The sequence below is a fragment of the Manduca sexta genome, chromosome 28, assembly GCF_014839805.1.
Source record: "Manduca sexta isolate Smith_Timp_Sample1 chromosome 28, JHU_Msex_v1.0, whole genome shotgun sequence".
NCBI lineage: Eukaryota > Metazoa > Arthropoda > Insecta > Lepidoptera > Sphingidae > Manduca > Manduca sexta.
Window position 1 is genome coordinate 18,529,307 of NC_051142.1, and position 13,087 is coordinate 18,542,393.

Here is a 13,087-nt window from a genome sequence, read left to right on the forward strand (position 1 = left end):
ACTTTTAGGTCATCATCATCATCATCAGCCACATAAAGTCCACTCCTGAACATAGGGCTCTTCTAAAAATTTCTAGACGGACTTGTCAAAAAAGGCCTGCACCCAGCATGTATCTGCGACCTTTATTTAAACACCCGTACTTGTATAATAGACATTTATGTCACGAGTCTATACAGATTACAGGCTCATACGATTGTTTGCATGTCGATTTTTTATCAATTTGGCAAGTTTTATTGATATTTTAAATTTATAAATCCCATATTATATAACCCGATAACATTATCAAGCTCTAAAATATGTTAGACAAACAAAGGAATGGAAAAGTAATAAGTGTAGGCTTCGTGATAAGACTATGTTTGGATATAAATTAAACAAATTATAATCAACCAGAAAAAACACATAAAACAGAAAAAAATATATATTTCACACATGTTTATTATAAAACACAGTCATTGGATACATCACTTTTGAATTGTTAAGAAGCTCAACTATCAAAAGTACGTCTTAAAATACGTCTATATCACAATATATCACATCATAACTTGTTCAGACTATGTAACAGATAAATTATCACAAGAGACAAGTCAGAGAATATATTTTAAACCATTAAGTATTTCAATTTAGGCAGGAGAAAATTATAAATAAAAACGATAGAGTCATTTTAGACCCGGCATTATCTTTTAAAATTTGTGTAGTTACTTATATGAATGATGACTGATATATAAAAATAATACTTACTATTTATAAACACTGCATAATATCGATAGTACATAACAAGCACATAATTCGAAGTGTGTGTAAGTGCATGTATTAAGTATACATCACTTGAACAATAATTGAAAATACTTTTGGCACGATCTACTAATAAACTACAACTGAATAACATAATATAAGCTCGAGGCACGAATAAAATATCCACTAATGATATATTATAATAAAAAGATGGATTTTGGATTTATTATTATAAAAAGGGAACACACATTAGTTCACCAATTTTTTTCACAATTATTTTATCATATATTTGCAGGAAATATTTCATTGATAAATGAGAAATTATCAAATTAAAATATTTAATCATGGTGATCATATCGTACAAAAAATTCAATGATATCATGAAATTTCTCAGGAAAAATATTCTCATAATAAAAATAAATACTACATGTAAACATTGCTGAATACGTAAAATTACGTTTACACGTAAAATATCAAGTTTCTTATGTATACAACAAAATAGTATTTACAATTACAATCGACAAATCGTTAACTCCTTCATTGCAAAATACCTTCAAACCTTGGGAAATCTACCAAACCTAGCAACACCAAATCTTACAGAAAAGCCGAAGGAACTTGCACCTTCAGTCTAAAATAAAAATCCATTTTTATTTTTTAAAAATGTTTAACTACATTCGAAAAGAAGGTACTGGTGTAGCGTTTTAGGAATTTCTAAGGTGTGGACAATGTCTGGCAAGGAAGGACCGAAATACCTACGCAAGTATATCCTCACTTGAGGAAGTAAGGAAATGGGATTCTTAGCGCGTTCTATTAAATTTTGTTTTTGCGTGGCAGTAACTATGTTGTTTCTTTTGATCATGCAAAGGTCAAAAGCTTCGGCAGCCTCCAGGAGTTGGTAGAATATGTGACCATACTCAGCGGAGGTTACATTTTGCAAATGGTTCAAAATGCCGTCAGGATCACGGAACTGGGTTTTCATAATAACCTGAAAAATATGACATCAATTAAATTAATATCACGGCGATGCCTTATGATTTTTTTTTAATAAATAAGCAATTGTTATTCAATATCAAATATAGTGTAGACCTAGTAAGTACAGATTTTATTTCCTTTGCCATAACTAAATTAAAAACGGCGCCATCTACCGTAAATAAAAAAAAATATATTTGATATTAAAATAAACTGTAACATTTTAAAAGTAGACGAAAATTCTACCGACAATTGATCACAATTTGTGTTACTATAAGTGTTACGCGAAGCACATACGAATGATGGAGTATTGTTGTAATAAACGTACCATTATCAAATACAGATGGCGCTAAAACATAATCCATTCATACGCTCTTATAATACGCTCATGTTCATAACTCCCTTATTAAGTCTCAAATGGTGTATATTATTTGCAAAACGCTCACCCTAGCCCCATATCTGAGTAACATGGCAACTATCTCTCCGTTGGGCTCGACGTTGCTGGCAAGGTACTCGGCGAGCGCGGGCCGCAACTGCGTCGCGTCCTCGCTGCTGTATACCTTCATGTTGGGATCCGCTCCGCTCTCCAGCAGGATCTGAAATTATTGTAAGTTTTAAAAGGGATGTTTCTATAAAGAAAATTTTTAAATGGACGTTCGGGATACCCGTTTTATAGATGTTATGGTTAATATATTTACGGTTATAAAATATATTTATGGTTTTGTTATAATTTTTAACCAGTTAAAACTGGAAATTCTCACTGTAAAAGTGCTTTTAAAATACCTAATTCATTTAAACGAACACGAAGTGTTTATGTAAACAACTGTATGGCCAATGAGATTTCACATTAAAATTTTTGTATGTACTTATATAAGAGGTGTGTGTGCTTACCTCTCCTTAAAAATTTACGCAAACGAATTTGATTTCAATGACAGAATATGATAATGTTATAGTTAATTAATAAACTTACTTTAACAATTTCCTTCCTGTTGATGATGTTGTCGGAGCAGGCGACGTGCAGCGGGGACCCGATCACCGAGCTGGACGCGTTCACTTGAGCACCTGTCACATTATAACATTTAGTTAACGTTCCACATCATCCAGAGCGCAGGAGTACAAGGGTGGACGGGGGGCCGAGAAATACCAACTTTTATTACTTGGTTGCCTCGGTGGCGTGGTAGTATCGCGTGCGTGGTACGACACCACTCTGATCCTGGGTTCGAATCCCGTCAATCATTCAGGCAAAGTGATACTGTTTTTTTTTGTTAAGTATCGGATTAGAGTCTGGAATTTCTGCAATATTTGGAACATAGCGAAAAGTAGGTTCCTGCTTGTACCTCTGCCTACCCCTTCAGGGAAAAGATGATGTACGAGATGTTATGTTTTGTGTCCCTCCCCTGCCCAAGAAATGTTAGATAAATAATGCCGTACCAGCAGCTAGCAGCAGCTGCACCATAGTGACGTCTCCCTTCAGGATGGCCAGGTCCAGCGGGCTCGGCTTGCTCAGCTCCGGACACTCGTAGTTCACTCGCGCGCCTTGCTTGATCAGGAGGTTCACCACTTCGGTGTTACCTATAAACAAGGTAACAATAAAAATATTATTATAATGTACTTTCGTGTACTTTAGTTTTTTAACTTATAGTTGAAAGACAAGACAAGGAAGTAGATCGCTTGTTGGTACAAAGTGCCATTACTCCTCATCAGTGGTTGGAAAACCATCTTAAATTTTAAATAATAATTTGCGTATAACTGCACTAAAATATAAGATGTCAGTCTAGTGATATCTACTTCATACTGGTGGCGGCAGAAATAGGTATTAAGGTAGTATTCGTGCAGAGTCGCTTATGAGATGGTAGTGGAAGGATGCTTACCACTGAGCACAGCGTAGTGCATAACAGTCCTGTAGTCGTTCCTGGCGTCCGCCATTGCGTTCACGTTCGCGCCGAAGCTGATAAGCAGCAGCACGGCGTCCATACCCTGGGACCGAGTCGCTTATATAAAGTAAAATTTTCTGGAAGACTCAAGTTCCAAATAAAGAAATTAATCAGACTAGGTTAAAATAAATCAAAAACTGAAATCTTAATAAGTGAACTGAAGATAGCTCACAATTTTTTTCAGGCATAAGAAACACAAATTGAACATCGTAAACTCTTATGGAAATTCATTACTGCAACATGATTTAGTTGACTTACTTTCCTCTGCCTAGCAGCTTTCATGAGCGGCGTCAAACCAGCCCTGTCTCTGGAGTCAGGGTTCGCGCCGAAGGTCAGCAGCAGCTCCAGATACTCAGGATCGGAGACCAAGTTGATTTCAGAGCCGAAGAAGTACCGCTTGTTGGGGTCCGCTCCATGTTCTAAGAGAAGACGAGCTACCTCCTGGAGAAGAGCGTGTTTCATAAGGATTTAATTGGTAGAAGCTATAATTGGTAGAAGATTAAAAATTATTCATTTATAATTCATAAATATGCTAACATTTTAGTCTCCAACTATATTGAAAATCCGGTGACGGGATAAAGTGAAAGAACAAAAAAGAAATTATTTCACTGGTAATTATTACTTGGATATTGTTAAAGTATCGCGTAATTTGTACCTACCCAAAAGACTTGTATTTTAAAAGTAGTAGTAAGGACTACAATTGATAATTTCGTTCTTATGTATGATGTCTTTGATAATTATTTCTTTATTTCCAGCAGCATCTGTTGGAGATAATGGTTTTGGGACTCACGTAATGCTTGTTCCTGATGGCGAGCCGCAGCGGCTCGTCACACAGCGTAGTCCTCGGGAACTCCTCGCCGGTGTCAGGTCTGTAGTCCACCGCCGCGCCGCTGTCCAGCAGCAGTTTCACCAGCTCTACGTACCTGAAGGGGACGGTTGGGTTACAAGAGAAGAATAAAAAGAAATGATGTAGGTAGGTCCTAAATGTTCAATATTTAGACCAGATTGATCGTTTTACTATGTTAAAGCCGTTTAGTTGTTAGATTGAGCTAAATAAAAAGCACAGCCATGGTATCACGTCTTACGGATACTAAAATCGTGGCTTTGTTGCTGTATTTTTGGGGTTAATAAGAATCAACAAATTCCTAAAGATCAATTTCCCAAGAAGCAAAATACCCAAAGATTAATTAAGTATTGTAAAACACCCCCACTTTCATTGGTATTGTGGCCTTTCAGGGACATATTTTATAATTAGCGTACCCATTATTTGTTTTGCCAATCTGTTAATTATGTATCATATCACTAACGGTATAAGTGATCTTTAAGCTAACGCCACTGACCCATGCTCAGCTGAGAGATGCAGGGCGCTGTAGCCGCAATCGTCCCTGGCGTTGACGTCGCAACCCCTGACGAGCAGCAGTCGCGTTGCCTCCAGGTACCGCTGCCAGATCGCGTAATGCAGCGGTCGGAGACCTTGAGTCACTGGCTCGTTTACCTGCGAAGCGAGAAGTGTTTCAAATTAACTCGACTGTGGAAGTAACGTTGCCTCACAGAAAACCAACGAGTTGTTGGAGCTTGCAGTTTGTGTTTCTTACGATGAATGAGATCAAGAGTCTTAAACAATTACTTTTAATACCTAATTCATATTCCTTTAAGGCCGGCAGCGCTTTCATCTTCTAGGTTTTCGCAGAATAATTTTAATACTAATAAAATCACGCACCTTTGCACCGCAAGCCAGTAATATTCTAATCTCGTCCAGAGGCACCATCCTAATTATGGAGTCCGCTAGCTCCCGCTGCAGGGACTTGTCATTTATCATCTCCGAAGGCATCTGGAACAAGTACAAGAAAACATCAGAATGAAAACATGGAGGAAGCAAACCTTGCTATTGGGTAGGGCGTTGTGAAGGATACGATATCTATACACAGAACAACCTGATACTCAACAAGGCAAGAGACACAAAAGCTGACAGTTTCAAACTCGATGCGTGAGCCATAAAAACTAAAGGCATGGAACCCGGTACCGCCCGGAATGGTCAGAGAGACGACACGATATCCAACGTCTCTCTGGACGGACGAGTCACGCGGTAAGTCTGATCGTTTCTTTTTTCCTATTGTGCAACAAAGGAAATTGTTTTAAACATGATATCACATTTACGCAGAAGTTGGGCGACATTTGCCAAATACGAGTCGGGTGTGACTTTCCTTGTTGTCTAAGATCTTAGAGATAAAAATAGTAATTTAGTGAAGTCATTGAACTGTCGTAGAAATTACGAGGTGTTAGCGTAACAAAGAAACTTAAAACACTTATCTCGTAACTAATATTTACCCGCGGTTCCGCACGCATTTTATCATATCCAGTAGTTACTGGATACATTGAAGACACTAGCCTCAATACTCTTCCCAAAATACACGCGCAATCTGCAGAATATGTAATTCGTCTCCACAGATACACCTTTAGTACGATCTGCCTTGTTTAGCTAACTCATCCAGAGTCCATGAAAGGTGCAGTTAAAGACGATACCAACTGACATTAATATCAAAGTGAATGTTTATCTACGCATTAGGAATTAGTCCGGGGTCGAGGCACCGGCGTGGCAGCGGTCCAATTGTGCCTGCCATAGTTTATGTCATCGCTAGAACGGGTCAAGAGCGGGGATCGTCTGCGGTTATGTAAAGAATCTTGATTTAATGGAGGTTACAATGTCTGCGTTGAAAATGGTTCTAGAAAATTAAGAGACTATTTTTAAAGGTTTTAAATCTTAAATTGAATTCAAGAGCTCAATTTTGAATTCAAGAATCTTTTTGCTAAAAGTTAAGCAGTAATTTATATTGTTCGCGCTAGATATGTCGCTGATAAAACCAGCGGAAATAAGGCTAAGGACAGAGAGATCGCGGATTCATCCTTGTGTTAAAATATCAATATTAAGCGCTACATACAAAACTTGCCTTCACGGCCCAGGGATTCGGTGCCATTGCTTTTTTTGGTGGAATCATGTTGGAGAATTACTCCTGCACGAGATTCTCGCCGACATTTCAATAATTACCTGCCAAACTAACGTAGCTCATTCGTTAAATATGTTTTCCTACTTAAGAAAAGAAAACAAAGTGATGACGACTGATCCTTTGAAAATTTGTTTTTGTATTTATAATTGTATTCGCTTTATAATTTTGTTTTTATATTAACCAGTGGACCACCTACTCTGTAGACTCTACATTTTAGACGTACCTAGTACTAATTTGGTACCTGTGATCGAAACCTAGACTGCACTGTATTATTTTCTTAATGCTCAGCCGATACTGTTTACATTCTCTGTACCCTAGACTATCGCAATAGACGATAATACTAAATAATGTTTTCAAAACAAAACTAAATTAAGATTCAAAATGTACCGTTCACATCAGCTGGTTTTGATTTATTGATAAATTCAAAATGGCGCCGGTCCAAAAGCGCGCGAAGACAATTCACGTCATAGAACGTACGAGGGATTTTCCGAGAATCATCTTAATTCAGATATATATCTTTATTCAGACGTGTTTTAGTAAACGAGGTTGGGTACAAGGTGAAAAGAAATGGGTTGATATATTTATGAGTTCAGGGTTTTATATAATTTTTACAACAGGAAAAATAAATTTCTCGTCTTTCAGTGATATTCAGACATCATGAGTGATAATCGGAAAGTTCCTCGTCTATGATAAACAAGGCTGTTTGTCGCGTTTATTGATTTACATTATTTTCGAATTGCTTTTTGTTTTTTAGACGATATGATATTAATAATTGAAAAGCGACGCAACATGGTAAGATAAAATTTATTATGTCCAAAAGTAACAATAAAGATATACGTTCATAAACCGTTCTAAATGTTGATAGTATTAACATGTCATACATTTAAAAAATATGTAGCTAGGTGATAACCTATAACTTGCCATTAAAAGTACCCAATGTATATGAGAATGCCTTATGTAAAGGACCCATGGCTAATTAACCGGATGAAGCCCTGACTAACTGGAAAAATCTGTTTCAATATGGATTTTCCAGCGAGATAATTTGCAGGTCCCAAAAAAAAAATATTTGAAAATTTTTTGCGCTCTTGGAGCCGGGAACCCGTAGCATTTTGACCGTCATGTTACCTTATTATTACGCCACTGTGTCTCACATGAGTTGCAATGTAGAGTAATTTAATACACTGGCTACAGTTATATCAAAATTCACACAATACGCTATATTTTGCTAGCAGAAATGTGAAACCATTGGATCATTCTGGCTGCAGTGTCCGACGTGATAAGCAAACCTATACCCATATATTCTTAAAGGCTACAACAATGACTGTGTTAGCTCGTGGAAGCTAAACCAATTATGCTAGTTTAGGTACTTTGTTTTAAAAGTCTTCGATAGCGAGATTCTTCTCAGAAATGGCGAAGGTTATAATTTTGTGCCAGCGCAACGTACCGATAGCCTATACCTTATTGAGACGAAAATTAACTGTGCGAATAGTGACTGCAAGAGTTACACTCGATTTACTGCCAAGAAGGAAGCTGTTACTTTCATATCACGTATGTAAGTAGTTATTTTCAGGTAGCCTCTTTGTTGATAAAGCGCGTGATTTCCATCGCAGTCCGAATGGCGTCGAAACACAACCACGTTTTGGCCGAAAACAACACGCAAGTTATATTGCGTTTATTTTCAAGATTGTATTATCATTTAATGCGTATTACAGCGTGGGTGTTGGCAGAAATAGTAGGAAACTCTTTTGTTAGTAAACTGAAACACGTGGCGCCATCTTGAGTGATGTCATTGGCCTGTTTAATAACCAGTGTATTTTGAAACCTTGTTTCATGTTATAGATTAAGAGGTAAAGCTTTTCAATAACTGGTTAATGAGCTTTGGGTGCTTTCCAAATGAGAAAGTGCGTATTTCTTCCGCTCTTTCCTCGTATTTATGAAAATGTACAAGATTTGGGATTGTTTTTTTCTTTTTAGTAGCTATAAAAATGTTCATACAATAAAAAATGTGAATCAAAGAAATGAATGGGACGATTAAACATAAAGGATTTCTTTCTGAAACAGGTCGAGTTCCAGAAAGTGTTATTTGCGCGTATCCTACATGCTTTGTCAATAAGTTTACAGATATTTTGTTAAAAATACCAAATATATCTACAGACTTGCAAATAGGAAAGATCATAATACTCACGTATTATCAAAAGCAAATTATATTGTTGCTACAAGGCCACATCGCTCCTCATCAATCAAATTACGTCACCAATTGGGGAGTGCGTTACCATAGAAACGGTGTCGTTTGACACACGATCCGCGCGACGTAACCTTGAATTGTGTTCATAATAGATGACGTTCTAGCTATGAGATATACACCCGTCATACCGTCTGTCAAATATGATTAAATTATTTGACGTGAGATATTGGATCAGTCGCGAAAAACAAATTGTTTTTAATTTGTTGTGAACGATAGCTTGTTGATTAATTAGGTACATCATTTTTTAGAGTCGCGCTTATCACAGATCGGTAAAAATAAATCTTTTCTTGTTTAATAAATGTTTAGTGTACAAATAATTTTATTTTAGTCTTTCCTTAATATAAAAAAGACAATGCGATATCTACGGTAGTCTAATACATTTAAACGTAGTTTGTGAACTTTATGAAAATCGGAAAATGTTATAGCATTAGACTATTTTTTAATCATGGAATTTGTACTTGCTTCGGACGTAGTACATGCACTAAAATTGGAACGATAGTGTACTATTATACCAAATTTTAACCAGTAGACAATTTGTATACTGATTGAACATAAAAGTATAATAATTGAAATAAGTAAAATAGTTTCGTCTAATTTTCGCATTTATGGTGAAAAGAAAACAAGTAATAAATATTTTTCTCCATTTACTACTGGACTGTTTCCTTTTCCATTGAGGATTTGGACTGCTGAGCGTTTCGTCACTGATACAGGCCCAATTGGGTCTAGAAGATTTTACCTTCGAATTTCTTTTAAAGAACTTAGGTAAGCAGATTTCGTCATTCTTTGCTTTCGTTAGATAGACGTGATCAGCAATTCATGGTTATTGTTAGAGAGCAAATCTTTACTTTAAACTAGAGTATATAGCAAACCCCGACATTCTGCCAATTTTTCGACTTGGGGAAACCCAATGAGTAGTTTGCTAACATCAAATTCTTTGGCTGGGTGACCGGAAATGACGGAAGTCCGATGATTCCATTACTAGTTGTTAGTTGCTTGTTGTTAGGCAATCGTCGCCAAAGGTCGTGGGCATGATAGACAGACTTGCTTCGAATGATAAGCATGCATCATGTACTATCAGAGATTGTTTACTATCTAGTGATTCATGCGCGGTTTTTTAGAATTCATTGTTATTGTGAGGTGTGGACTTCGATTTCCGGATTAAAAAAACAATTGATTAAAAATATAAAATTGAAACTATTGGAGTTTTCTGATCCAAAAAACAGATATGAAAACGAATTATACATTCGCTTCATCATTTATTGGGATGAAAATAATCTCGGTAATTTGATAAACTCTATTAAATAATTACTTGACTCAGGTAATTAATTGTAAGAAGAAAACTTTATTTTCTTTTCCATAAATGTATCAATAAAATTTAATTAATCGATTTTTAACGTGCATAAAACCCATTAACAATAACAAACCGTAAATCAAACCAAACAAAGAGTTCAAAAACCTGAAGCCAAGATGGCGTCAAAACAAAATGGCTGCTAAATATAAACTGCGCATCCGCCAGCCTCGCACCTGACCTTATGATATAAATAAACTGAAAGTAGAAAGTTATTTTATAAATATTGTGTATGTTAAGGAGATGCAATCAAATTTATGGACAAAAATGACAAAGTTAGCAAGGTGTGTTTTAATAATAAGATTAGTTTTCCAGTCTGATGTAAATGTGTAATCAGCACTCCTGCTTGAAGGTTTTGCTAACATTATGCCAACTACATGCATAATAAACCCATATTGTCCTCCTTCAGTACCTCCAATGTTCGTCAAAGCGGAACATTAGGTACTTTCAAACGTTGATGATTGACAACAGAACTAGACAATGCGATACCTACCAAACTCTAATCAACACGCGAGATACCGCTTATCCTAATGGAGTCTGGGGTTTATTCAATCGTTATTAGTTTAAAATTGTTAATTTGTTAAATTGTTTAATAAACTGTAAGTTCAGACGGACCCATGAAGCCAGCGTCATCGTAGATAAGGATAGGCGAATAAGACGCCGCAGGTCTCTTAAATGCATAAAGGACGGCTGCAGGATACTGTGAATGGCTACCGAATCTTTTCCCGAAACAAAGTGCCTGTCACTTTAAGCCCAAAGAGGACCAGTAAGTCCTCTATACAGCAAATACCGCCTCTGGAACCTACAAGAGCATTAGGACCGCCAAACCATGCCAGATATAAAAGGAAACCTGACTTTTTTAAGGTGTTTTATAAGTAAATTTTTGAAGGCGATATAATGTATTTCATTTTTCTTTGAAAACTTCACGGTTTAATCATTTATTACTGATGAGCATTTAATAACAATAATAATATCAACCCCGTTTTGTATACTGTCCCAGTGCCGGGTACGGGCCACCTCTATCACTGAGAAGAATTAGGCCTTTGTCCACCACACTAGCTTAGTGCGGATAGGCAGACTTTACATACCCTCAAATTTCTTGTAGAGAACTTCTCAGGTATACTGGTTTCCATACAAGGTCTTCCTTCGCCGGTAAAGTAAGCGATAATTTACAAAGAATACACGTATAACTTTAGAAAAGTTAGAAGTGCGTGTCCTTGAGTCATCCCAAGGACTGGATCTATTTATATTATTAAATTATAAGCAAATACTCAGGTATTTGTTTATAATTTAATAATATAATAGATTCATAGTTAAAACAAAACAACAATGTTTATTGGCAAGGGAGCTGAAACCAGGAAGTATATATGTTGTTTCACTATAGGGACATAATACTTAGGTACCATAAAACAAAAGGCCCACTGTGCTCGTAAGTCAGTTGAATATGAAAAAATAAAAAATAACTGAGGATCTATGAACACGTTTTTATATTGTACGTAATATTTATATAATTAGACATTTCGAAAGTGTATCTATGGTAAGTGCTTAACATCTAAACTGATACCTATATGAAAAATAGACGCAGCCAAACAATTTCATAAATGTTTACCGTACACCTGTGCTAACCCATGCCAACAAAATTGTGTCACAAAAAATTGTTTCAAATCTTTCAATGAAATCACTAGAACTTATAATACCCACATACCGTCGTTATTTTAACAATATACTAAATGTAATGTAAATAATATAATATACTCTTACCTTTATTTGTAAAATGTCCAGACTCCAACAAATAATGATCACAAAACCAACATCAATTTAAAACAACAAAACGCTTTTCCCGCGCTGTCAAATTGGCATAACCTAAAAAATAACTGATCTTTAGCTTTTTTGTTATTTTCTATTGTTTTGTGACAAAATCGACGTGCGTTACGTTTTGGAGTAAGATATAAACTGTTTTGGGGGATTGGTTTCGGGGTAACAGCGGAGTTTGGAAATAAGCCAATATGGCAATTTGCCAAGTACGAAGTACGTTGCATTGCGCGTGTGTTTTAGGGAAAATATTCTTGTAGAAGACACCTTTAAATCAGAATTATATAATGAAAAATATAATGTATTTACTTATTATAGAAGACAGTGATCGTTTGTTAATATTTCGTCTATGAATGATTTCATATATTGTACTTCATATGAATTACTCTATATTTTTTACTACATATATTATTCCTTCTCACACACGTTATGAACTAAGTCAAGTTTTTGTTCAATTGCTTCTTTCCTGTCACTACGTAGGTGCTTTGAAGGCAATAAATGACTCGAGTTCCTCTGTCTTCTTTTTTGACATTAGCCTATTCAACAGAAATTGCGACGCCACAATATTATCAAAACATACCCCAGGTATATGTTTGTAAATAGATAAAGACAGTCCGCAACAGGTGCCTTCTCCCTGATATCATCAGACGCGCACCTTGTTCACCTCTTTGTGTATTCCTTTATAGGAACAAAGATTCCTCAAAGGGTGGGAATTCGACACTTTATTGCGTTCAGGACCAAGTCATCTTCTCGATTCACGATGATAACTCTTCGGCGAAGTCAATCAAAATATAAGAAACTCATAGGATGAGTTTGAAAGAAGAGGTCTTTAATCTTCCTTCCAGTTAACTCTCCAGATTCCATCGGTCAACTGTTTTAGGACAGGTGCAATGGCCCTCGTATTCATTTGCCCAACGTGGAACCCGCTTTAGTCCACGTCCTGAGCTTTCTTGCTTACCCATTGTTATGTGACCTTCAGCGTTTGGGTCCTCTGTCACAATAATCCCTACGGTGCTAGGGCTCAATCCATATAACGTCGCGT

General features: G+C 36.3%; 1 protein-coding gene across 2 annotated transcripts; it reads right to left on the reverse strand.

The window, feature by feature from the left end:
* Positions 1-402: 402 nt before the first annotated feature.
* LOC115446408 (ankyrin-3) lies at positions 403-12,195 on the reverse strand. Of its 2 annotated transcripts, none has more exons than XM_030173063.2 (10): positions 11,995-12,195; positions 5,356-5,466; positions 4,976-5,130; positions 4,426-4,558; positions 3,894-4,076; positions 3,573-3,678; positions 3,133-3,273; positions 2,672-2,763; positions 2,148-2,297; positions 403-1,717 (listed from the first exon to the last, which is right to left on the reverse strand). In XM_030173063.2, the coding sequence occupies exons 2-10, from the start codon at positions 5,464-5,466 to the stop codon at positions 1,397-1,399; spliced, it is 1,392 nt and encodes a 463-aa protein (XP_030028923.2). In that variant the 5' UTR covers positions 11,995-12,195; the 3' UTR covers positions 403-1,396. The 2 variants fall into 2 exon arrangements, with proteins under 2 accessions (XP_030028923.2, XP_030028924.2); XM_030173064.2 differs by lacking the exon at positions 11,995-12,195 and adding an exon at positions 5,582-5,691.
* Between the last annotated feature and the right edge of the window lie 892 nt (positions 12,196-13,087).

Excerpts from the sequence above, each read along its gene's own strand:
- LOC115446408 (XM_030173063.2), bottom strand. The coding sequence starts at position 5,466 with ATGCCTTCGGAGATGATAAATGACAAGTCCCTGCAGCGGGAGCTAGCG. Across the intron at positions 5,131-5,355 it reads TACTGGCTTGCGGTGCAAAG|GTAAACGAGCCAGTGACTCA; the intron begins GTGCGTGATTTT and ends CTCGCTTCGCAG. Across the intron at positions 2,764-3,132 it reads GCAGCTGCTGCTAGCTGCTG|GTGCTCAAGTGAACGCGTCC; the intron begins GTACGGCATTAT and ends ATAATGTGACAG.